Genomic DNA, 27,830 nt, shown 5'->3' with positions numbered 1-27,830 from the left:
TTTAACTTAAATAATATTTATTAAATTTACTATTTACATATTTTTCAAAAAATCCTTGACACTTCCCAAATAGAAAACACATATGCAATTTAATAAACAGAAATAGTTAATCTTGAAAATAACAAGCAATTCTTAATAGGATGTCACAAAACTAATAACTGTTTATACTTATATCAAAACTATATCTGTCTGGGAAAGAGCAACTTGCAAATGTTTTGTTTTTTTTTTCCAGGAGGAAACAGTGGTAAATTCAGACAAATTTATACTCATTTTATAAAGGTCCTAAGCCAGGCATTGCACATTGGGGGGAAAAAAATGTCATATTTTAGATTGCTATTAGAAAATGTAGTACACATGAAAAAACGCTGATTTAAAGCAGTGGTCATCAAAACAATATGTTACCAGCTAAGAGACAGGAGGATCAGTGGAATAGACTTGAGGTAAGTGACCTCAGCAAGACAGTCTATGACAAGACCAAAGATCCCAGCTTTTGGGACAAAAATCCACTATTTGATAAAAACTTCTGGGAAAATTGGAACACAGTATGGGAGAGATTAGGTTTGGATCAACATCTCACACCCTACACCAAGATAAACTCAGAATGGGGGAATGACTTGAATATAAAGAAGGAAACTCTAAGTAAATCAGGTGAACAAAGAATGGTATACATGTCAGATCTTTGGGAAATGAAAGATTTTACGACCAAGTAAGTTAGAAAAATCACAAAATGTAAAATAAATAATTTTAATTACATCAAATTAAAAAGGGTTTTGTACAAACCAATGCAACCAAAAATTAGAAGGGAAGCAACAAATTGGAAAAAAATCTTCATAACTAAAACCTCTGACAAAGGTCTAATTACTCAAATTTATAAAGAGCTAAATCAATTGTACCAAAAAAATCAAGCCATTCTCCAATTGATAAACAGGCAAGGGACATGAATAGGCAATTTCCAGTCAAAGAAACCAAAACTATTAATAAGCACATGAAAAAGTGTTCTAAATCTCTTATAATCAGAGATGCAAATCAAAACAACTCTGAGGTATCACCTCACACCAAGCAGACTGGCTAATATGACAGCAAATGAAAGTAATGAATGCTGGAGGGGATGTGCAAAGTCGGGACATTAATGAATTGCTGGTGGAGTTGTGAATTGATCCAACCATTCTGGAGGGCAATTTGGAACTATGACCAAAGGGCGCTAAAAGACTGCCTTGCCCGTTGGTCCAGCTATAACACTGCTGGGTTTATACCCCAAAGAGATAAGGAAAAAGACTTGTACAAGAATATTCATAGCTATGCTCTTTGTGGTGGCAAAACACTGGAATATAAGGGGATGCCCTTCAATTGGGGAATGGCTGAACAAATTGTGGTATCTGTTGGTGATGGAATACTATTGTGCTCAATAAACTGGAGGAATTCTATGTGAACTGGAATGACCTCCAGGAATTGATGCAGAGTGAAAGGAACAGAACCAGGAGAACCTTATACACAGAGACTGATACACTGTGGTATAATCAAATGTAATGGACTTCTCCATTAGTGGCAATGCAGTGTTCCTGAACAACCCAGAGGGATCTATCCACATTCAGAGGAAAGACTGTGAAAGTAGAAACACAGAAGAAAAACAACTGCTTGATTACATGAGTCTAGGGGGATATGATTGGAGATGTAGATTCTAAATGAACATCCTAGTGCAAACATCAACAACATGGAAATATGTTCTGATAAAGGACACAAGTAAAACCCATTTGAATTGTGCGTCGGCTATGGGAATGGGTGGGGGAGGAGAGGGAAAGAATATAATTCTTGTAACCAAGGAATAATGTTCTAAATTGACTAATTAAATAAAATTTCCAAAAAATAATTTTTTTTAATTGTGAATTTCCCCCTCCTCCCAAAATATGCCAATTGTATTTCTGTTCCATGCAAATTGAAATCCTGTATTGGCCTTTTTATAAATTAAGATCTCAAAAGCAATGTATAGTAAGGATGTAAATTAGACTTCTATCAAGTACAACTTTTACCAAACAGGTGTCAGTTAACAGCTGTCTTAAGCAAATATTCATGAGACCCATTCAGCGTGTTTGGTGTTATGTATTCTATTAGTGCTGAAAGGTGACTCTGTGTGGCTGTGTCAACTTGTTAATTTACTGTAAAGCTACTCACTGTTCAGGGTCCATGGCAAATGCATCATCCTTGCCTATAACATTTGTGTACTTTTGAGTTTGACATTACAATGGAAGTTTGAATTAAGAAAAAAAAAAGATGTGTAGTTTCAACATCCACAATGAGTGTCAAATGACTTACACTCAATTTATCTCATTTAGCAGAAAAACCTTAGGAATTGATTAAGGCACAGAAAAGTTGAATGATTTGTCTAGGTTCAATAAGTTTTAAGTGTCTAATGTGGCACTTGAATCTAAATCTTTCAGATTAGCACTCTATCCACTATACCCAACTGCCTCTATAAATAATTCAAATGAAAAACAGAAACAACAAATGGAAAAAATGGACACCTGAATATTTTTTTCCCAAAGGAAGAGAATAAAAAGGATCTTCCCAAATAAGCAAATTGCACTATAGAGGTAACCTAAACAGATTAAAATATTCATTTTCTTGGGGGGGAGGGAGTGTACAAAAATAAAATTTTAAACACATTTCCAAGCCATGTGTGAACATAGTTTAGATTCGGTCTCTCCTTCTAAAAGAAAGAGTAAAACATACATGCATAGCCACATGTACACACATGAAGATATATGGTTCCATTTTTAAGATATCATATTTAAAGAAAATAAGTTAATACAATCATTTGAATTGGCTGCCTACACACTGGACAAGGCTTATTTCTCTTTTTCAGCTTCTTAGCACATGTGAAACATGCCATAAGATGTCCTGTCCTTCCATGGACAATGCAACCATTTTTAGGGCGGCTCTGACAGATGACACAGGGCTCTACAGTGCTCGGGGGAATAGATTCCATACTTCTTTCTTTGTCTTGTGCTTCTTCTCTCTCGAAATCTCTAGCATCTTCCTGACTACTACAGATGATACTTTTAGATGTTGATGGCTGAGAATAATCCTCACTTTCCTGGGATTCTGATAGCTGTATTATTTTTTCATCATTTTCCTCAATACTGGAATCTTGAGAGTCATTCATCTTATTTTTTTTACAATCTGGCAAGTCAAAGCCCTCTTCCTCCCCCTGTGTTGGGTTTTCTAGTTTGCCTTTATCAGCAGACATATCACTTTTCTCCTCAGGAAGCCAATTCTCTCGCAGAGCCCAGCACCTGTGGCAATGTGATGGAAGTGGAGGATTCATCTTATCACAGGAAGTACATTTCCAATAGTCCTGCAATGAGATAATTAGTAGAATTAGTTTCAATAGTTTTAAAATGGCTAGGAATAAAAATGCTGGTCACACTAATTTATTTGGTCTGTTTGATAAAAAATGGGTTTCACAATAACAAAAAGATTTTGTAGCTTATTTTTCATCAATTCAAACTCTATCCCACTTTTAACTTGTAGCAGCTTCTTCTGAAACTTGAAATTGTGGGTAGCAAAATTCATCTCAATATCAGTTAATTAATGAAACGGAAAATCCTATAAGGGGTGATATAAAACTGAGCATTAAGAAAAATCTTTAAATTACATTTCAATAATTATAACAACATGAAAATATAACAATATGTAATAATAGATTACAGCCCTAAGTCATTAGTGTATAGTATATTGTTAAAAATAAATTTTACAAATATCTACATCTCATAAAGAATGGATACAACTTCCTAACCCTAATCCCCAGTTCATGCTTATTACCATCTTCTGGATCAAAGGAAATCAGAATTTCATACTTACAGCTAAGGATATTTCAGGGTCTTCATCAAATGAGTCAGTGTCACTCTCCTCTGCCTCATATACAGTTACCTGGTATATCTGAAACAAGACCAAACAACTCCATCAATACAAATCCATTACTTCATTTAATCCAAGAAAGTTCTATAGATTTAATCTAAGTTGCATTCTGAAAATGAAGAAGTGACTGCCAACCAAAGAGAAGCACAGCATTAGAGCAGAGCAGAGTCCAGACCAACTCTGCTACTTTTCTAAACTTTACATATAAAACAGGAACGATACTGCTTGTGCTATCTACTTCTCAGAGTTAAAAGGGAAGCAGACTATATGCTTTCAAGTACATTAAATATGAGGTTTTCTTCTGCATGATGAATGATGGACACAAAGAAGAAATTTCAGATTTTAAGTGAACCACTATATTAAAAAATTGGAATCAAAATTTTCATTTGCTATACAGAAGACACTAAACATCAAAACACTTAACCTGTTTCTCTGGTAGGTAATTTGTTTTTAAAAACCCACCTCATCATCTTCATCTGTGAGTTCTTGTCCTTCTTCATTGTGACTATAATCATCTGAATCAATAGACTCAACTTCAAACTCAACACTGAATTGGTCTGAAACTGAATCATCTGAATTTTCACTTAATACACCAGTATCAATATCCTAAACAAAAGAAAAGGAATTTCAACTCAAGCAAAACAAAACGACCCATAGTTTCCTATGCTCTCCCCTACTTGTTGTCCAATTCCGGCTTCCACTTTCAAATTCAATCAGCACATCATCTAACTCTTTCTTCCTAAAATACTTTGTCATCCCTTGTACAAAATAGGTCAAAATATACATTCCTTACACCCTGGCATTCTGGGCCTTCCACAATGCTAAAGTTTAAATTGCTCTTATACTCGAAAGCCTCAAAAGGAACCCTCTACTCCAATTCAGACTGTCCCTACCTCCAGGTCTTTGCTTGAATGCTCCCTTCCCTTCATGATCCTCCCCAATTACACATCCCACTTTCCCACAGTCCTTAGGCCCCAGCACAAGTTCAATGTTCCTAATCACATAGCTGAAAATGCTCTGTCTCCTGTGAATTACTGAAACTTATTGTACTATTCATCATTTGACCTCAATTCTCTCCTTCCTTATTCACTTGTCACAGATGTAATATCCTATTTTCCCAATAGATTACATATCTGAGGACAGGAACTCTTCTCCATACTTTCTTGCTTCCCCCACAAAATCTAACAAGTGGCTCATGAACATTTGGTGTTTAATCTGTTGATTAAAACCATAAATTTTAACAAATAGAATTTCCAGTTGAATTTGGAGGTAGAAGAATGGTCCAATGTACACAGTTCTAGCACTTACCAGAGAACTTGCCCAGCAAACACAAATAACTGGTTATGCAAAATAATCTAGATTGAGATCAGTCATAAAATAAATCCTCCTAAAGATTCTCAAATTTGAGACAATTGTTGAGATGTGGTCTTTCTAGCTATCTTGGACAATTTCAGGTATCAGAAAAGACTAATTTTTATCAGTATTATGTGTCTTGTACAAATTACCAATGCAGGTATGACAAAGACCCTATTAAGGAATGAGATCTAGTAACATAATTTAGTGTAGACAATGGATTTCAGAATCAGAAAATATGAGTTTGAATCCTACCTCAAGCATTAATACCTAAGTGACCTTGGGCTAATCACTTAATTGCTTCAGTCTCCTCCTCTGTAAAATAAGGTCTACTAAAATATCTCTAAGGTCCTTTCCTGCTTCTAAATTCTATCAACGATTGTGGATCTTTGCCAAGAAACTTCAAGTACCACCCCTGAAGAATATAAGACCATCATGGCACCACCCCCAACTGATACTGCTGTATCCCAGAAAAGGTAGAGGTGGAAGGGATAATTGTTTTCAACATGCCACTTTTTTAGTCAATAATCCAAAAGTGGCTAGAGAGACTCTAACTAGAAGCCTAAGGATAATTAAGTAGACACTTATCTATGTTAATAGAAGACATATGTTATGCTAACAAAAGTCCAACTTCTCCATTTGTAACACAGGTTGCTTACTGAGTAATATAGAACTGGCACTTATGGAATTAGTACCAAGTTTGTAGAGATCCAGTCCTAAGTACAATGGATCAGGACAACCAGGTCAGTAGCTAACATGACTAACGCCACATTACCATAGCTTGGGAAAGAAATCCAACCAATATTCACCCCTCGTCCCTCAAATACAGCCTTTCTTCCTCTTTTCCCCTTCCCTGTTTATTCACTGTGATTCATTTTTCTTTCATACAGCCTAGTCAGAAATCACTGCCAATTTCTCCTCAGACATAAAATGGTTCTGGTCAAATTACACATTTTCATGTGCATGCATACAAAGTACTTAAGGAATCAATAACTCCTTGCATACTGATTATACTGCATATTGAAAAAAGCCCTATTGCATATTGCATTTTTAAACTTCATACACATTGAGAAAAGCCTTTTCTTCACTAAGAGATCATAAGTAATTTAGTCCTAGCCCACTTTCTGCACAATAAATTTTGTGGGTGAAAGGAAAAGTTTAAATGTATTAACAAGGAAAGATAATGCCACTATGCTTTAATTTGATCATTCACTGGATGACAGAGGTGGAGATGGGCAACAGAACATTTACTATCATTTCCTAAATTCTCTAAGAGAAAACAGGAATTAAGAAATCTTAAATCAGAGAAGTGCTTCTTAGGAAAATGTTCTATCTGACTTACAACTGATTGCTTGTTAAAGGAGAATTATCAGTAATCAAACTAGGATGAGTTTGTTGTTTCTCTCCAGTTTTTCATCCATTAGAATACGTACATATACCTTCCTTACCAATGAATACAAAAATATGTATTTAAATAACAATACATAAAAGTATCAAGGTGGAAACTGGATTACAATATTTATCATTGCCAGAATTATAAGATAATACTTAGATGTAATATAAAACCTTGTGGTGGGTGGTACATATTTCAATCATATGGACAGGAATAGTTTCCAAATGTCTCATTATTACAGCAGCATTAAGTAACAAAGAATCAGAAGGAAAGATGGTCCTTATATCTTTCTTTTCAAAAAGATTAGGGACAACTGACAATGATTCATTAAAGAACTGTTTATACCCTTTTAAATGGGTATATCTTTTAATTTCTGTAGTTTTGTAACTGGCCTTCTGAATATTATTTCTCAAATATTCTGCTGCAACTCAGTCTTTATAGTTCACAAAGCATTTTAGGGGAAGGTTAAAAAAGACCTTTAACATTTGCATTTAATTTACTACCTATCAGAAAGCAGGAAGCCATCTTCTTTTTCTAATTAAATATGCTGCCTGTGACTTCATTTGGCAGATGGGCCAGAAAGGGCAGATTCTTAGTCTGGCAGAAAATACTTATGATTTATATTTAATGCCCAACAAATTGGCATCAATTGAATACGTTTATATTGGCATTCTAACTATAAATATCAATAGGATAAAAGAGGTCATACCTAAAGGAAAAACAGCTTACAAATTCGACTTTTAGAGACAATGAATAAAGAAGCTAGATGTGTTGGTTTCATTGTGTACTCAAAAAACTTTCATTTCAAAAGATACTATCATCTCATCTATTAGCATTTAAAATAAATATAAGCAAATGTACTAAAAGATAACTAGCTCATGTCTCAATATCTACTACAGAAAGTAGAGAAATTCTACTAAAGAACTTGACATTCTTCAGGCTAAGTCAACATATACTTGGAAATTTAACAACTTCAATACACAAATGGGAGAGAGAGTGAAAACTACACTGGCTAATAAGGCTCAGGATCAAGAAATCAAAAGCCAAAGTGAAAAGTAGACTCCCAAGAATCCTCATATAAACCCTAAGTACAGTCATTCAGAAGAGCAGGAAGACACTAAATGGGGCAACAGGAAAGATTGAAAATTTTAATGTACCATTTCTTGACAGGAAACAAAACACATCAAATTAGCTGTCTGTAATAAGATAACTGGATAGACCAGGCACCAAATAAGAAGTATAGAGGCTGTGTACAACTATAGCAACTCCTACAAATCCTATAAACTCCAAAACACATAAAGTCGGCTTAAATTATCTATCACCATTTCTAGCCCAACCTCATCTGAAATTTGGATTGGCTGCAAAAGCATACTTTTTTGTTCATTTTGGTAAAAGGATAAAATTGTCCTTTCTTCACTGTTACTAATCCTACTCCAACCTTAATCATAGCAATCACTAAATAAATAAGACACTCTAAATTCCACTATTCGTTTTCTAAACATTCAAATTTCCTATCCCTCCTGTTCAAAATGGGTATTAATCAAGTCTGCTTTCCCTTTTTTCCATTCCTCCTGTTCTCTTTGCTGTTCACTTTCAATTTCTTCACCTTTGATGCTTAGTTAATTTCTTTTCTTCCCTCCTCCCTTCTCCCTCACCCTTAAAACTTAATTGTTTACATCATTCTATGGCTTGTTATCTCCCTGTATTGAGTTAAATTGTAAAATTCACTTTGGTTTTCATACCTTGATGATGATCTGCCTTCTTGTTGGAAAGCTGACTTAAGACTGGCTCTCTCCTCCACAAATCCTTGAAATTCCTGTAGATTCATAATGACCATCTTTTTGTCTTCAAAAAGACTGTATTAGAAACTTGGCATAAATGGAAAACTAAGCTGGTTTGGGAATTAAATTTCATAAATTTTTAATTTTCATAAATAAAATGTTCGAGAGTCTGTCCTTTCTCTTTGGTAGAAAAAAATCTTATATAATTCAAATTGATGTTTTCTTCTAAGAGATACTTTTCTTAGTTTTCTAGTTTCTTAGTCTTTGCAAAATCATCTTCTTATCTTGGCAGTCTTGAAGCTTGACAATGATGTATCTAGGTAAACTGGACTTGGTTTTAACCCTTCTGTTGATTTATAATCTTTCCTTTTTCAATATACTCAATTTTCCCTCTACTATATCCCAGGATGTGTCAACTTATTTTCTTTTCTTCTTCTGTTTCCAGAAAATCTGACAATTCTAAAATTCTGTCTCCTCGTTCTGTCCTCCAGATTCAACTTATCCTACTGTTCTCAATCTTTGTCCAATTGTTAAATTTTTGATCGTGTTTCTTTTTCTGTTTCTTCAGTTCTATTCTCCAGGGAAATAATTCGATTTTTACCTTTTCTTCAGATATTTCTAAGCTGTTTCAGAAAACTCAGGAAAGATAACACCAAGACATATGTAGTTCCTTTTTGTCCCATGGCATTTTTCTTAAATTCATTTCTTTCTTAAATTCCTTCACTATGTCCAATTTTAACATCCAGTGTCCTGACTTTTATGCTTCTGGTTTTGTGTTCTATATGTGTTTGTGTCTGGTGTTTATGTCTCTACTCTTAAATCCATTATCATTACATTAGAAGCTCTTTTCTGATTTGTTCAAGTCTTGGATTTTTTTTCCCCTAAAATTCTTCTCTTGAAATATGACAGTTTCTTCATTGGTCTTTTACTCCTCCATCTTCATAGAAGTTATTAATCCCATTTTTTAAGAAGTTTAATTCTTGTAAAACAGTCATCACAGCAAAGAAGTGAAAAGGAAAAAAAAGCCCAGATATCACCTCAACCAGCAAACACTACTTCATTGGCAAGTTGACACATATGGCAACCAAAGGCAATACCAGTTGAGTACAAGACCACTATGGGAAAATGTTAGAAGATTACCAGCAGTATTACCTCAAAAATAGTGAAAAGCTGTTAAGAAAACAAAAACAATCCAACAAAGAAACTGAGATCCAGATTAAGCCAGCTCATTCTGAATGAATTTGCAGATAAAACCAGATGGAAATCAAACAGAAATAAAATAGCAGATTTGTGAGGGTTTGTGAGGGCATATCATTCTCATGAAAAAGATATGAAACCATCATATTCAGGCTTTATATACAATTAACTTTGTGAAGAAGCAGCAATTGTACTTAAAACAGAAGTTGGAGCTATTGGAATTGGCCAATTACATACAGAAGAAATCTGTACTATCAGAAAACAATTTTAAAGCACTAAAGGACCAATTTAGCAAGATAATCAAAAGAGAGAAGATTCCTTAAGATAGAAAGAATTATAAGAGCTTGATTTTATTAAATAAAAAAGGAGGGAGGGAAGGAAAGGGATTGAGAAGACAGCAGTAACTAGAACCTCATTTATGCAAATAGTCAAATGGTCCATGTTCACATCAATAGTAACCTCAACAAAAAACATAAGAGAGATATTTTTGTAGACAATTTTCTACAATAGACCACAACTTCACAGTCATCTATACTGACTCAAAGGTACAAAGAATATATTAATACACCGCTATTTATTATTCACTGATTTTTCTTCTCTGGAGCCTGGGTCTCCTCAACCAGTGTAAGATGGAAGACGCAGAGCAATCACTAAACAAGCTTGATCCAAAATCAATTGTTATGGAAACTTCTGTCTGCTCCATCTACAACCTGTGCCAGTTTGCTTCTCCTTCAGCAACCTGGTGGTTTGCCACTCTCAAAGGCTCACCATGTCGGTGCTGGACTTAGCATAGATACACCATTAGCATTAGCCATATTGCAGCTCAGAACTCCTGAACTTAAGGGGATCCATCGGCCTACTCCAGTAGCAACAATTATAGATGGGCACCATTCCTGGCTACTATTCAATGATTTAAGAAGAATTTAACTTAAAAAAAAAAAACAAGACTTGAAAGATATCCTCAGTTGCATATCTAGGAAGCACATATCAAAATGATGTAAGATTTCATGGCAGAAAAATTAGAAAATGAGGGGATGCCCTTCAATTGGAGAATGGCTGAACAAATTGTGGTATATGTTGGTGATGGAATATTATTGTGCTAAAAGGAATAATAAAGTGGAGGAATTCCATTGAGACTGGAACAACCTCCAGGAAGTGATGCAGAGTGAAAGGAGCAGAACCAGGAAAACATCGTACACAGAGACTGATACACTGTGGTACAATCGAACGTAATGGACTTCTCCATTAGTGTCAATACAATGTCCCTGAACAATCTGCAGGGACCTAGGAGAAAAAACATTATCCACAAGCAGAGGACAAACTGTGGGAGTAAAAACACCGAGGAAAAGCAACTGCTTGACTTCAGGGGATAAGGGGACTTGTCTGAGGAGAGACTCTAAATGAACACTCTAATGCAAATACCAACAACATGAAAATGAGTTCAAATCAAGAACATGTGAAACCCAGTGGAATCGTGCATCGGCTACAGGGGGTGGGGGGAGGAAAAGAAAACATCTTTGTCTCCAATGAATAATGTTTTGAAATGACCAAATAAGATATTGTTTTAAAAAAAAAAAAGATTTCATGGCAGATTTAACTAGACATTATGTTCAATTATTACTAATGGCAAACAAAACATCATAAAGAAGGTACTATTAAATTCTGAACAAAGGATTCCTTATCAATTGCAAGTCTATCCAAATACAGATTCTATTTAGAGAACTATGATCTTACTATTTGCATCATCCCCTGGAAAACAGCACAAAACTTCAAATAAACTCACAGTAATGTGAGACTGACCTAATCATCCACAATTGGAAGAAATAGTGGGTTTAAAAAAGATATTGCCTAGACAACGCCAGATATCCTATCAAATAAGTTTAGCAATTGTTTGTTTAGATAGGTGTTCCATATGGAAGGTGAGCTTGGATATAGATGGAGCTGTATGGGTTTGGGGGTGGATTACATTTGTGTTCGTGGGTTCATTTAGATTTAAAATTTTTTAATTATTAAAATTTTAAATTGTTCATTTAGATTTAAAATTAATTTTAAAATTAAAATACAGAAATCTGTTTTAACACCAATCAGTGATAGATACACCAAATGGTTCTGTATTGTGAAACAATGATCATGAATAAGAAGGGAAGATATCAATGGGGAAATTCATTGTATTAAATATTTCATAAAAATAAGATGTCTGTAAGAGGCTTTGCAAACCTTTAAAACACTTTGTAAATGTTAGTAGCTATCATCTTCATCATCACAAAGTATCTTGAGAAAAAGTGCCATTCTCCAATAGTTAAGTGGTGAAAAGATATCAAGTTTTCAAAAGAATCACAAACTGTCAACAAGAATGCAAAAACATGGTCCAAATCACTATTAATAACAGAAATGCAAATGAAAACAATTCTGCAGCTTTATCTCATACTCAACAAATCATTTAACAAAAGATGGAAATAGTCAGTACTGAAGGACCAATGGGGAAGACAGACACAATAATACATCACTGGCAGACCTATAAACTAGTCCAATAATTCAGGAAAACAATGTGGAATTATATAAAAAAACTCTCAAGTTATTCATAAACCTCTGGCTCAGAGAGTCCAAATAATGAGAGTATAGTGCCAGGAGGAAAAAAAAAAGACAAATATCTCTCAAATACACAAAAACAATCATAGCAACACTATTGGTGGTTACAAAAACTGAAAACAAAGTGGGTACTCATTTACTGGGGAAATAGTTCAACAAATTGTGGACTATAAGCACAAAAATATTTTATCACAAAAAAACAATATGAGGAATTCAGAGAAACAACTTTAGACTAATATAAAGTGATACAGAGTACAAAGTAAGAACCAAGAAAACAATATATTGCTTGTTGTTCAATTGTTTTCAGTCATGTCCAATTCTGTGACCCTATCTGGGGTGCTCTTGGCAAAGATACTGGAGTTGTTTGCCATCTCCTTTTCCAGCTCATTGGGACAAACAAGTTTAAGTGTCTTGCCCAGGGTCATACATCTAGTAAGCATCTGAGGCCTGACTCCAGGCTCAGCACACTCCACTCACTGCACCACCTAGCTGCCCAAAAAATCAATACATACAAATGATAAAGTAAATTGAAACTATGCCAAAACAGCCAAACACTGAAAATCTAATGACAAATATTGCTTCTGTGGCTCACCACCATACACCCCTCCCATTTCCCAAGGGAAAATAAAATAAAATATTTCTCTTCTTTCCCTGAGAAGAGACTGGGTTTGAAATGATATTGAATACTATCAAACATAGTTGCTCATAGTCTGGTTTTCTTTATTTTTCTTTGTTACAAGGGAGGGTTCACTGCATGTATGCTGGGAAGGAAGAGGAGGTTTAAACTGAAACAGTGACAATGTAAAAAGATAAAGAATCAATAAAAGCTATTCAAAACAATTCAGCCGTACCTCTAATCTTGAGGCAAAGGCTCTGATTTATCCTTTTACTACTACAAATGGATTCTTCCCTCAGTTACCACCCCCATTCTCCAAAGAATCCATCTCTTTTTGATAGGGTTTCAAAAATTCCTAGATCCCATGTCCCCCATTAGCCCTTGAAATCAACCCCTAAAATATTGTTCTCTCAATTCCAACCCAAGCAAGGCTGCCCTATTCCTCCTGACTTTATTTACCCTGATCATTACATCTAGGAGTAAAAAGGGCCTTGGGAAGGTTCAATCACTACCCTTTCTCTCTCACAAGGCCTATCTCATCAAATGGGGGTAGAATGTCCAGATCCAAGTTCCAATTAGTAAACTTTGAGTTCAGGTTCCAATAATCCAATGAAGGTAGTTTCAGTTTTAATGGATTCAAAATTCCAACAGTGATCAAAAGACTGAGTCCTAACAGACCAGTTGAAAAACAGAATAACTCAAAAAAGCTACCTCCTATCAGTGATGGGAGTATAAGTGTGTAATGAAGCAGCATGTTATAGTGAAGGAGTTCTTATCTTTCTGTATCATGCTTTCCCATTCCTAGCAGCCTGGTTAATCCCATGGGTCATTTGTCCCAAGACTGTTTTTAAATAAAGGGACGAAATTCTAATTCTACTTCAGTGTCTCAGACAATTCTATGAGATTTTAAGTTACAGAAACAGTTGCTCATTTGCATTAGGAAAGGATGCCTCCTCATCAAGGATTTTGCATCAATGAGATCAAAGACTACCAAAAAATATAAAGGAAGTGGCCTACCACAATAAGGTGAAAATTACATTGTATTATACCAGATGTGTTCAGACCATATTAGAAGTACTATATCTAAAATGGTCAAAAGATATGAATAGGCAGTTCTTAGATGAATTAAAACTGTAGTCATATGAAAAAATGCTCCAAACCACTACTGATTGGAGAAATGCAAATTAAAACTGTGAGATACCACCTTATTCCTATTATATTGACTAATATGACAAAAAAAGGAAAATTATAAATGTTGGAGGGGATACGGGAAAATCAGGACACTGTTGATAGAGTTACAAACTGATCCAACCATTCTGAAGAACTATCTGGAACCATGCTTAAAGGACTAAAAAATTGTGCATACTCTTTGTCCCAGTGATACCATTACCAGGCCTTTATTTCAAAGAGCTCAAAGAAAGGGGAAAAGGACCTACTTGTACAAAAACATATTTATAGGAGCCCTTTTTGTGGCGGCAAAGAATTTGAAACTGAGGGAATGTCCATCAACTGGAGAAGTTCTTGTGGTATACGGCTGTAATGTAATACTGTTGCTCAATAAAAAATGATAAACAGTAGGTTCAAATCTAACCTCAGACACTTCCCAGTTGTGTGACCCTGGGCAAGTCACTTGACCCCCATTGCCTAGCCCTTACCACTCTTCTGCCTTGGAGCCAATACACAGTATTGACTCCAACATGGAAGGTATGGGTTTAAAAAAAAATGATAAACAGGATGATTAAAAAACCTTAAAAGATTCCTATGAACTGATGCAAAGTGAAGTGAGCAGAACCTGGAGAATATTCTAAATAACAGCAAAATTAGGCAATGATGAACTGTGAAAGAATTAACTATTCTCAGCAATGCAAGGATCCAAGAAAAGTCCAATGATGAAAAATGCTCTCCACCGCCACAGAAAGAACTGATGGAGTCTGAACGTAGATCGAAGCAGACCATTTTTCACTTTATTTCCTTCATGATTTTTTCCTTTTATGTGATGTGTCTTCTTTCACAAAATGATGAATATGGAAATAGGTGTTGCATGACAGCACATGTATAACATATATTAGATTACCTGCCATCTTGGGGAGGGGTTGGGGAGGTAAGGAGAGAATTTGGATCATAAAAAGTCACAAAACAAATGTTAAAAATTGTTTGTACATGTAACTGGGGAGTAAAATACAATATATGATTACTGCGGGGGGTGGGGGGGGAGGAGAACTGTATCTACTTCTGGGTACATTTTCTGAAGGAATGGTGAAAAGTTAATATTCCATCAGGAATACAACTGTGATAGGAGAGTTCTAAATCATCTTAAGTTTCACTCTCAAAGGAAACAGAAATGTCCAGCCTAGAAAGATAACATTCAATAAGGGTTATAATATAATCTTCAAATATGGAAAGTATTGTCATGTGGAGGCAAGACCATAATTGCTTTGCCTGGCCCCTAACTAGAACTAAGACCAACAAGTAAAAATTACAAAAGAGTAATTGGGGGGAGGAAGGGGCAGCTGGGTAGCTCAGTGGATTGAGAGTCAGGACTAGAGATGGGAGGTCCTGGGTTCAAATGTGACCTCAGACACTTCCCAGCTGTGTGACCCTGGTCAAGTCACTTAACCCCCACTCCCTAGCCCTTACCATTCTTCTGCCTTGAAGTCAATACACAATATTGGCTCCAAGACAGAAGGTAACGGTCTATTTTTTTTTTAAGAGTAATTCTGGTTCAACCTAAGAAAAAACATTTTAAGTGAAAACAACTAACTTAAAAACAAATGGGCTCCCCAACAAAGAAAATCTTCCCTCGGGGGCTGAATGTTCACCATGTAGGAATATTAGAAACAGGATTCATGACCAGGGAAGGAGTTCGGCTACAGGATCTCTACATTATCTTCCAACTCTTAGCCTATGATTCTCTGATAAATAGTATAAAAGACATTGTGTTAAGGATACTTAAAATGGGTTACAGAGCAAGATAGCTAGAAATGCAGCTAAAATAATATGCAGTTAACTTCAAAGATACATGATATAGGCCTCCAGTTAAATGGATAAACTGGAAACCAAAGTTATAACTTAATATCTCCTCCAGTGCTGAACACATAGTAGGTACTTAATAAAATGTCTGTTGAATTTAAATAGAAACCAGGAAGAACTGACATCGTCCTGTCAAAAATAACATCATATTATTATTTCCCACCATCCAAGTAAGTCTGCCTTTTTTCACTTCCAACTATACCACATCACATATGGTAGGTGGTAAACATAATTGCCAATGATTTACTGACTTACTTGCTGATGTCTGAAACATAAAGCATTGCCAGGAAAAAAGACAAATTCTAGCAGCTGAAGAAATTAGGAAACATACCAGCTACAGTATTCAAAACGATATGAAGAGCCAATTGTATTTAGGTTAATAAAATTTGGAGGGTTTTGCCCTTGCTTTTTCAACTTTTCCAATCATTAAAATGGAATTGCTATTTTGAGTTTCTAAAAGTATATCTATATATCTGTTTATATATATAAACTTGATTCTTTTAAGTATCTTTCAGCAGCATTTAATATTAATTTTATCAAATGTCTGACTCTCCAACCTCAAGACTACTTTTAAAAAGTAGATGTTACTATATAGCTGCTTCACTTAAAGAGAAAATCTTATTATAAGTTTAGAAGCTCACATCTGTCTTTTGAAAAACATTCTTTCAGACCCCCTTTATCTACATTTTTACTATCTAATCTATTTTAACAAACAATGATTACCGGACTTGAAGGGATTTCTGTCGAGTCGCTGCTATTGCTTCGTTCGCAGCATATCTCACTTATGACACAGAGAGCACAGCTTTCATCAAATGGAAGGGAAATACTATCTGACTTGTGCCGTTTTCTGTGTCTTTCACCAGGCAATTCATCCAAATTTTCTTCTTTGTGTGAAAGTAAGAAAAACTGTGTTAATTTATACAATTTTAGTAATCTAGAAAATGTTCTGCATATTAAAACTTTTTCCAGTAAAATTAAAATTACAGGCATAATGGGCTAAATGGTAACAGTGACATAGAGATAAGTTTGATGGAGAAAAACTGGTTCTATTGAAATATCTCCAAATGGGTCTTTTAAAATAACATATTACTTTTGCAGACTTGTATCTCCATTAAGTGATTTACAAAATTCATAAAAACGTTTTCTTCATTAAGTGTTCTATACAATGATACAGTACTCTATGATATGAACTTTTATCACTGGTATCTCAAAAATAAAAATATAACCCCAAAATTAGTTTATTGCTGAAGTACTTTCATTATTCAACTTCAGACTAATTCTTCAGCAGGATATATCAATCTAAATGAGAGCTACTTTTAAACAAAAGATTAGCTCTATATCTTTAAAAAAAAACCTCAAGATAGTTGTCAATGATCACAATGACTTGTGTATACATAAAACCACTGACATGTAAAAGTGTTAGAATGCCTTTAATTTTTAATCTTAAAAAAAAAAGCAAAATTAAGTTTTATTAACATTCAATAAATAGTTGAGTACCGACACCACTCAGTCAAGATGGGTCATATATCATGGAAAGCATGCAGGGACACAGTGGGAGAGATGTCATACTGAAAGGTATAGAATAGTATCCTTCTTTATGTATTTGCTTTTGGCATTATTGCAGCACATTGCAGTTTGTTGTCCTGGCTAAGTAGACTTACAGTACTATGAGATTTAACTACACTAATCTTCATAAAAGACAAGTGGCTTAAAAAGATTCTGCAAAGAAAACATGGATTGAAGATGATACTAATAATGTATGAGCACAAAAGAACAAGCGTAGCACAAAAGAACAAGCGTAGCACAAAAAAATAAGCATATGGCAGGCCTGCCACTTCTCTTACTCCTCAGGGCTCTTCCATAAGCTATATTACAAAATAAAACAATACACTGAAATGTAATTAAATCTTGCAGAGATGACTAAAAAAAAGTAAAGTACTAAAAATGTTTGAAATATAGATTTTTATCCATTATTATTGATGAATGTTAATGATTTATCATGATTTTCAAAGATAATGTATATTCAATTCTGCTAAATATTAGTATTTTATGTGCCATTGATAAAAAATGAAGTGCCCTTCATCTGTCACCCTAATTTCCATTTTTATGTATATAAATTTTAAGTTAATATGCTATACTGAGGCTATATGCTCAAAATTTTTTACTAAAAGAAGGGCACAATCAATAAAGTACTATCAAGTGTTTTGAACTGTGTTTCTCTTGTTCTGAAGTATGTCTCCCTAATAATGTTTAAAGCATTTATATGGGAGCTATAGAGATTGAGTCTTTAAATGTTCTCTTATGTGTAGTGTAGAAGGAGCATACTTTAAATTTCACTCATCTCTAAGCACCTTTATCTTTTTACTTTTCTATCAAAGATATCTTCATTTTTCATTTTCTCAAATAAAAAGTTACCTATTAGTGTAAAAACTAATTTGAGATGTACTGCACTAAAATGAAAATGCATTAATTGGAGAGGAGGCAAGCCAGAATGAATTTAAAGAAAATAATTAGCCAATGTTTATGAGCACATATATAAAAAAACCAGAGGACAAAAAGATCTAAGAGATCCATCCACCTAATAAAAATGTATACACATACATTTATATACATAATCCCTCCTGCAATTATCATTAAATCAACCATAATCAATATAAAAGTTCATTTCAAGGGAAGAGTGAAGCAAAACTTTAAAATTAAGTTAAATATTACTATATACCTGTTTCACTAAGTGTTCTCCTTCTAGATGAGGTAGTTGGTCTAGAATTCAAATTTGGTGATGGTTTCTCTTCCTGCAATTCTTGCACTGACTCCTAAGTACTCAACACAAAGATACTAAATAAACACTAAGCTTAAGAAGAGCAGTCAGCTAGAAGTCATTATTTTTAATGTAAAAGAACTACTACAGTAAAATATGAAAGTTTCAAGATCACCTTTTGACCACTTGCTATTTCAAGCTGACACCTGGTTTCATTTCTTGATGTATTTGGAAAAGCAGGTTCTAAAGAAAAAAATTTAAATAAGGTGTTAAGAAAATAAAATTTAATTGAGACTTGAAAGACACAAACACACCTTATGCAATTGAAATCCCTGTCAAATATGCTCCTAGTAGCTAATACAAATATATTTCTTTAAAATAGCATCTTCCCCACCTCAAAATAAAAACTCAAGTTAATGATGCTGGTTATGTTTTGGAGGCTATATGACCATGGGAAAGTTATTTAATCTCTCTAAGCATACCTGGTCTTCTATAAAATGGGGATACCTGTAGTACCTACCTCCCAACCCTGAAAGTTTAAAAGAGATAATATATATGACACAATTTAAATGTCAGTCATTATGATTAATATAAACATTGAGTGAAACAATGCACTATTAGTATAATTTTGTATATTTTTGTTTTAGTGACAGAAGCGAACATTGAAAGACACGCTCTCTATAGCTCCTTATAAGGGCTATCAAAATTATTAGAGACATACCTCAAAACAAGAGAAACTCTATTCCAAACAAGAAGCTATTATTAATGCATCAAATACATTTTGAGTTGATAGACAAAAAAAAGGCTCTAAAAATACGTATCCTAGAGCATAACAATTTTTTTTTAATTCCAGTATTAGGAGATTGAGCTACAAATCTCTATCCTGGGTAACTTTCTATCAAATAATCAAAGGATGAGAATAAATGCAATGGCTACTTTACTCACATATAGGCAATACATATGATAGTTCTCAAAATATCTGAGGAGAGCGCTCGGGCTATAGAGAAGGAAAGTTTGGAAGATAGAAAGAAGTAAAAATTCTGGATAAGGGGATAGTGGCAGGAGGTCCAGGATGCTCCATAGAAAGAACTTGGAGGTTAACATTATGAGTATGACTTAAAACAAAGAAATATTATAATACCTGTGGACACTTAGGAAATGGTTAACTAAGACTCATATAATTAAAAAAAAACTTAGTAGCTTAATTCTCAAATTTTAACTTTAAATTTCCTGATAATTTAAAAATAAGTTTGGGCCTAAACATATGTAAACATTAAGTTTTTTTGAGTGATACATTAATTTGACTGAATTTTTTTCAAAGCTGTTCAAGTGAAAAGGCTATGTTATGAAGCAGGGATGAGGTTAACAGATGAAGTAGTGTGGCATAATGGAAAGGGTGCCAGAAGTAAAGTCAGAGGACCTTGGTACAAACACTGGCTATGCCACTGAGACCCTAAGTGGCAAAAATCATCTCTCTTCCCAAACCTAAGCAAAGTCTAGTTTGAGAACAGCCCTAAATATGGGATCACAATGGGCAGACCCAGCCCCAAATAATCCTTGGGCAACCAATGAACTCCAAAGGTATACACAGCATGAAACAAGAGATAGCATTCTGGAAATGGAATTAGGAAAACCTAAGTTTAAATCTGCATCTATCATTTAGTAGAGGGTGGAAACAGACTGTCAAAGATAAAACCCCAGGCACAAACATAGTTGTTTTGAGATGTCAATTATTATTATTATTATTTCTATGCCCTCAGAGTCTACCCAGTACCTTACTATTTACACAGTGGGTGCATAATATTTATTGATTTCAAATGAACACCAAGCATGTCTTATTTTGCAGTTGTGACGTGGGATAACTTAGGGAAGGGCTTTGGTTTCTTCTGGATACAGATTTCAGATAGAGACTGGGGAGAAACTTTAAAGTAGACATTCAAGCTGAGTGATTCCTAATTTTTAGTCAGATCTAGAACCAACTTGGCCTTCAGGGGTATCCTTAGGACAATGGGACTGCTTAAACATGGAAAGACCATGAAATAGCAAGGATATGCTGAAACAAAACCATGCATTAGAGATGAAGGACATGCTATTCTACCTGGTACTGTTAGTGTACCAAAAAAAGTAAATACTTCTCCAATGATCCTACCCAAAACCAGTGATAGAAAGTATTTTACTAACCAGGACATGAAATACACCTTTTCAGTGTTTAAGTTGTGGCTATATTGATTACTTTTACTAACTAAATTATCCAACTTTCAACATAAATCAATATTCTCCAACTTAATGAAGGTTTAAACTAATTTAAATATATACAAATAAGGAATAATTAAACTTCATTTATTATTAAATTGAATGAGAATCTTTATGTAATTTGTTTCTCTGTACTGTTTTATTAAATTATTCCATCAAATTATTAAAACCACTACTCTACATAATTAATGAAAACTAGTTATAAAATGCTGATATATACACAATTTTTTTAAAAATCACTTTGGAATTTTTTCAAAGTCAACTTACCTTGCTGCTGATTGACTGCTATCAAGTTTCTAGAAATCATCGCATATAATCTCCTTGGAGAGAGGGAAATTTAAAAAAAATTGTGAAACTCTTGTGACATCTGTAATGGAAAGTCTGCATAGAGATTAAAATGTATGCTATTAAACAGTCCCAAATTGAAAGTAAAAGATTAGGGCCAATCTAGCACACTATTGACAGGCCTTAAAGCTATATAAAGAACTGTCCTCTCTTAATCAGTACCAAAGTAAGGATTTAGAGAACAGTGCCATTATTAGCATTTTTTCTCCTAATTTGCCAAAACAAGGGGGAAAAAATACAACTTTTCTCACAAAGGGAAGAAGAATCCAATCTACAAAGGAATTTTGTTTCTTTGTCATTAACTTTAGACTAGTCACTTGATGTTCTATTAGTTTAACATCTATAAAAGAACTAATAATCCCTTAAGTAAAGAATGGGTGGTGACTACCACACAAGTCATTATTACATATTATGTAGTTTCCAAAAGAGAAGGAAAATTAGCATTACCATTTATTTTCCTCGTAGGGATTCCTATTTACATCATTTTCCTAGTCAGTAATTTTCTTGAATGTTCAAGGTTCCTCTATATGTTAAGTTTCTTGTCAAAAATCATTTAAAAATTAAATAGCACACATTAGAGGCTATACCATCAAAATACCTAACAAACTAGTAGTAAGTCAGAAATCATATAAAAACAAGATAATGAATTCCAGCTCTACAAGAAAACACTGTCTCTAGGTTCCATTTAGTCATCAAAACAAGAGTTTCACAATAGCATACTTAAAGGGAAATGGGCATTTTCAAAAGTAGTTTAGACGCAAGTTATTTATAGTACATATACTGATGGTACACAAGGGATACTGCATTTGGAGAAAACAAAAATGCAGCGTATAAGAATTACATTTCAGGTTAATTAAGACTATCTCATGATAAACAAACCTGAAGTCATAACTGGCTTTATAAATGACATGAGTCAACTGAAATAGCTTACCTATGTTCTTTCACAGAGAAGCTTGGTACCCCAAACAGATCTCCAAGAAGGTCATCTGAACAATAGACAATATGCTGCTGCTTTTTATCATATAATTGTTTTGACATAATATACTGGCCAAGATAGAATAAAACCTGAAATAGAAATTAAATTTATGAATACTAAGAAATCAACCCTAGAGTGTGAAATATCTATAGCAAGCATCAATGTAGTTAAATACCCATCAGTTAAATATCCACCATTATGTTCTTTTGGGTAGTTTGGTGTCACCTAACTCAGAATCTGGGAAGTGGAAGAAAATAGAGTAGTTCTTCTAATCTTAGTCAGATACAAAAGAAATCCCTACTGAAACATTCTAACCAGTAATCCCTCAGCCTTGGCCTGCAAACCTCCGAGTTGGCCGCCTCTAAAGGTAGCCCATTCCCACTTGGTACAAAGCTTCAATTTGCCTTGTTGCAAACTTTCACCCACTAGCCCTAGTTCTGCCCTGTGCAGTCCAGTGAAACAAACCCAGTGACCCCTCCACATGACAGTACTTCAACTCTTCTGGCATCCTTGCATTCTCATTACTCTCCACATCCAATCAGTTGTCCAGTTTTGTTCATTCTACTGCCCTAATGTCTCTCCTAGTCATCCCCTTCTTTCAGACACTGACAGTCACCACCTTAAATCACAGCTTCATCTTCCATTGTCTGGACTATTTCAATAGCCTTCCTAACTGGTTTCCCCTGAATCCCCTTTCCAATCCAACTTCCATACAGCTGCCAAAATAATCTTCCTAAAGCAAAAGACTAATCATGTCACTCCTCTGCTAATTGTTCCAGGATAAAATATGAACCCCTCAGAGCTTGGAATCTAAAACTCTTTCCAGTTCTTGCTCCCCCCCCAAAAAAATATGTCACATCCCTTCTCTTCATGCATTCTCTCTTCCAGACAAACTGGCCTAAATCTGGTTTTCTGAACTTAGCTAATGTTCAGAAGCTTTGGCTTCCTTCAAAGTACAGCCTAAGTGCCACCTCTTTCTGAAAGTTTTTCCACTTTTCCTGATCCCTTTTGCTTGTTAATTAAATACTGTATTTTCAACTCTCCAATAGAATACATGTTCCTAGACATCAAATACCATTTTCATTGACTCTGAAACCTTACATGTATGCTGAACTGAGACTAAAATTCCTTTGGGGGCAGAATATGAAATGGAAAAATAAAAGTCAAACCTAAATTACTGGTCCTGAACAACATAATTCAACTTGAAGCTACAGATGTGTATAGGCTGGAAGCACACACACTATTTAGAGACACCCCTGATTAGGGAAGTAAAAATGAAGAAAATCTTCTAATTTCCTCTTCCTAGAAAACAGTTAAGAAGTGGCTCATCTATTCTCAAAAACAGACACTGAGGGAAAGAAGCATCCCAAATCCTGCCCACCCTATTTTATGGTCATTATGTCAGAGCAAAGTAGTGGAACCTAAAACAGTTATAAAGAAAAAGCAAAAATCTCTGCTAAAAGTCTCCTTTCCTCTCTTCTACATATCAAAATTCCAACTGAGACTTTTGGACTAACAAGACCTTTAAAAAAAATCATCCTTAGGAAGTAGCATAATGATCATACCAGCATAAAATTACTTTAAATAACATGATGAGAATAAAATTTAGGGAAAAGGAAGGGTAGTTTTTGAGCAGAGGAGGATTTGGGAAGAATTTAGGTCACAATTTTGGATGTAGTATCACTGAAATATAAAGTCAAAATATTCCAAGTATAAAACAGGATAATCCTTGAGCTAAAACATGGTTCACATTATTCAAAATATTCACAGGTGAATCAACTTGATAGTACTCTAGGAACATAGATATCCTCCCTGTCTCTGCCACTTAAACGTGGTGCTTTTTCCCCTGAATGTGGGAATGAGTATTTTAATATCATACACCTAATAAAAAGATAGTCATATTCCCCATGATATCTCATCTCCCTAGCTACTGAACAAATAGCCCCACATTAAAACTATTTCACCACAACTATATGCTACATTAGATGAAATAACAGAAATTTAGTTATATATATTTCATCTCAAAATACAATTTACTTCATTCATAGTCTCTGAAAATAACTCACCTCCTTCATTGTAAATGTGTCTTTCTGTGCACCAGCAAACTTCAACAACTTCAGGAGTAATGGCTTTGGTCTAACCTATAAAGTATATATATAATCTATTACACTTGCAAATCTTTCTATAACCAAGAATTTCTTAGTATGTAAGTACATGTAATAATATTCAAAATAAATGATATTATAAAGCATGGAATGCTAATGTTGAATTTGGACTTAAAACCTCAATATGCAACTTCATTTAATCTCTTTGGGCCTCAGCTTCCTCCTCTGTAAAATGAGGGGGTAGGACTAGATGACCTCTGAGGTTCCTAACAGTTCTAAATCTATTATCTATCCAATTCTACAGATTGTCTACACTTAAATTTGATCAAGACAACTCATGGATTGTCATGAAATAAATAGGAATAAAAGAATCACACTTTCTGTGGGCCTCAGTTTCTTCACCTGCAAAATGGGAAGGTGGACTAGGTGACCTATAAGGTCCCTTCCAGCTCCAGAAATACTAGTCTATAAACTATTAAATAAATGTGTAACAAATTCTTCATTGTCAAGCTAAAAACTTAAAAGCAGAATAATAGGACCGTGTGCTTTTATTTTTAATCCAGTGCAATGACCTCCCAAATAAAGCTTTCATATTGTTAAGTTCATAAATTACTTTCTCAGGACCTCATTATCTCCAATATTCATCAAATCTATTTCTACTAGAGAGTAAATTATGAGAGCAGAGGCCTTCTCTTTTTATACTTTGTATCCTCTACAGCATGTAGCCAAACTCTTTTGCAATAATATTCAATGTTTGTTTAAAGAAATAAATTTCATACTTTCATAAAGTAGTTCCAGTTGAAAAAAAAAAAGTTATTCTAGGTCTCACCACCCCATTGGATCTCATGAGTAAACAATAGGCACACTGTTCTAAATATGGAACATTTGGGTTTTTTCCATTCAAATACTAACAATTGCACTGCTTAACTTGTGGAGCTATGATGAGATCACAGCTTGAGATCCAACTGGCAAAAAGAGCACTTTTGGAAGTAGTCCAGTTCATATTCAAATATTCAACAAATGTTCATTACTAAGAGTTAACTTTAAAATAAACTATAAAAAGATAATAAATGTAGATAAATCAACTTTTACAAATAAAGATATCCATGATACCTCTTTACCAGAACTTAAAAGTAAAGTACATAAAAGAATGATTGCCTGAACATAAGGCTCAGAAATTTTGTTAACTGTTTTATGCCAGTCAACCAACTAGTAAGTATGTATTAAGTGTCTACTACAGGCCAAGCACTCTGCCACAAGTTGACTGACTCCTCAGGCAGGAGGAAAACAAGACCTCTCTTGCTTAAGAGGTAACACATACTGTAAACCTAGAAAGAAATCTTGTTCCTGAAGGTCCTTAATTTCTTTTTTAAAAGTACTTATTGCAAAAGGGTCTGGTTAGGTACTTTGAAGGATACAAAATAATGTTATGGATTATACAAAATTAATATAAACTATAATTTGACCAGTAATACTAGTCATCTTAACCTGCAAATTTCAAGATTTCTCTAGACGGCTAATAGTAGTATAGAAAAAGAAGAAAAGTTAAGGTACAATCTAAAGCATAATTTTCCATTCCTTTACTGGGGGGGGGGGGGGGGGGCGGGTTAATGTTACTATTAGGAACAAGGCCAAACTGTCGAATTAGTAAATAATCATAAGTAGTAAATAAAAATTTTTTTCTGCAAAATTATGTTTGAAGGGGAACAATTTAATCACGGTCTATCCCAATTAATCCACTTAGAAGAGGAAAATCATGTTATATTTGGGTTTCATTCTTTTTAGTTGAAACCCCCTTGACACAAGAGTATAGAATACTTTTTGACAAATACTGACCAGAGCCTCTTGTTCCGAAGCTGGCATTTGTGAGGTGCTTAAGGCACCGTCTGTATCAGAAGACATTTTGGTATTGCACATTTGCCTAAAATCAGGAAAAGAGAAATACAAATGACACAAGTTGAAGAAAACCTAAAACACTTAACTAAAAGCACAAGCATTAACAGAATTATTAACAGGAGAATAAACAACCCATGGAAACAGAACAGAAAAGAAAACTGGTGTATTCCGTGGATTAAGGTCCTCCTTACCTGGTTGGGTACGGAAAGCGTTCTCCTAAATCGGACAAGGGGAACCAGAGCCTAAAAAACAAAAAAGCCGGTAGGTGAAGGCGTTGCTCTGGCTGGGGTTTAAATAGCCACAGTGAGAGACAAGTAGGGACTTAGCTCCCCGGGCCAACCATCTCCTGACGTGTCCGAACATGACCAACCAAAAGAGGAAAAGCTGAGTCAGCTGGCGGGCAAGGACGGCCCAGCGCCACGGTTCTTGTCGGGACTTGCAGGAGAACCGGCACCTGTTAGTGCAGTACCACCCGCCAGGAGGAAGAGCCCGGCCGCCCACCCTCAGGCCAAGGCTTCCGGTTACCTTTGCCCCAGTGCCCACCTGGCGACCATGGGCTTCCGGGACATATAGACCCCCCGCCCCTCCGCTGCTTTCCTTTCCCGCCCCGCCAGCGGTTGCAGACCCTTCCCCTCAACCCCCGCGTGGGATGCTGCGAGGCCCCATAAGAATGAAACGCCGTGGTCAGAGCGCCCCTACCCCGACCACCCAGACCGGGCGAGACCCCCGCCACTCGAGCCTCACCTCCGGCTCCAGAGCTGAGGGGAACTTCTGGCCGTGCTGGCGATGGCCTGTGCCCCCAGCGGAACGGGGCCCTACCGCCCTCGGAGGGTGGCTTCCGGCGACATAGGCCCCGCTTTGAGGCTTTGCGGGGATGGGGCCGGGGGGGGGGGGGTCGGGTAAGGGCCTCAGTGGTATCCGCGCACCCCAGGGAAGCCCCGAACGCGTCGGCGCCGGAAACCTCCCGGAGCTTCTCCGGGTATTCCCCTCCCCCAACGTTTAGCTGGGGATTGGCGCAGGCCCGCGCCGGAAACCGCTCGAACTCCGCCCGCACGCGCAAGCCCCTCCCCCTACTCCTAGATCTCTTCAGAAGCCGGGGTCGGTCCGAGACTGGGCTCGCGCGTCCGCCTCAAGCAGGTCCACGAGCGTGTGGAGCAACGGTTGGAAGTTAATAGATTCTCTTGAACTTGTTGCTCTTTTTCGCCGTTTTTGGCCGCTTTCCCTGGAAAATAGGGCACGAGGGAAACGAAAGTCTCAGTCTCGTTAGGAGATTTACAACCCGCGCAAAACAGTGGCCCTGTGGGAGAACTGAGCACAGGCCCCAGGAGGGAGACTTGTTTAGTCATAAGGGGAGAATGCGGCGGGCAGGCGGGCTCATTCAGTGCAACTTTTTACCTCTCGATGGGAGGGAAGAGAGGCCAGGCCGCCTTACTGTCGGCAAGTTGGGTGCAAGTGTCGCTTCGGACCCCGGAGCATTTATAAAGCGCTTTCAAAATCCCAACCGAGTCACTGAATCACTTGGTACTTTCAGTACCGAGGCAGGAAATTACAGACGACTTGCTAAGCCCTCTTTGGTGGAAGGCAATTCAACACAGTTCCCAGCAGAGCTACAGCAGCTCTTGC

The 27,830-nt window shown here is 35.8% G+C and overlaps 1 protein-coding gene across 2 annotated transcripts; it reads right to left on the bottom strand.

Annotated features, from left to right (window-relative positions):
* On the bottom strand, nt 1–27,217 carry MDM2 (MDM2 proto-oncogene). 2 transcript variants are annotated; one of them, XM_001373534.5, is made up of 12 exons: nt 26,952–27,217; nt 26,399–26,449; nt 26,148–26,232; nt 24,273–24,347; nt 22,162–22,295; nt 21,153–21,205; nt 18,808–18,875; nt 18,594–18,687; nt 16,598–16,758; nt 4,378–4,521; nt 3,859–3,936; nt 1–3,352 (listed from the first exon to the last, which is right to left on the bottom strand). In XM_001373534.5, the coding sequence occupies exons 3-12, from the start codon at nt 26,226–26,228 to the stop codon at nt 2,786–2,788; spliced, it is 1,455 nt and encodes a 484-aa protein (XP_001373571.2). In that variant the 5' UTR covers nt 26,229–26,232; nt 26,399–26,449; nt 26,952–27,217; the 3' UTR covers nt 1–2,785. The 2 variants fall into 2 exon arrangements, with proteins under 2 accessions (XP_001373571.2, XP_007502946.1); XM_007502884.3 differs by having other exon boundaries at nt 16,598–16,755; nt 26,952–27,213.
* Between the last annotated feature and the right edge of the window lie 613 nt (nt 27,218–27,830).

This window comes from Monodelphis domestica, chromosome 5 (genome assembly GCF_027887165.1).
Source record: "Monodelphis domestica isolate mMonDom1 chromosome 5, mMonDom1.pri, whole genome shotgun sequence".
Taxonomy (NCBI): domain Eukaryota; kingdom Metazoa; phylum Chordata; class Mammalia; order Didelphimorphia; family Didelphidae; genus Monodelphis; species Monodelphis domestica.
This window is presented reverse-complemented; position numbering and strand designations above follow the sequence as displayed.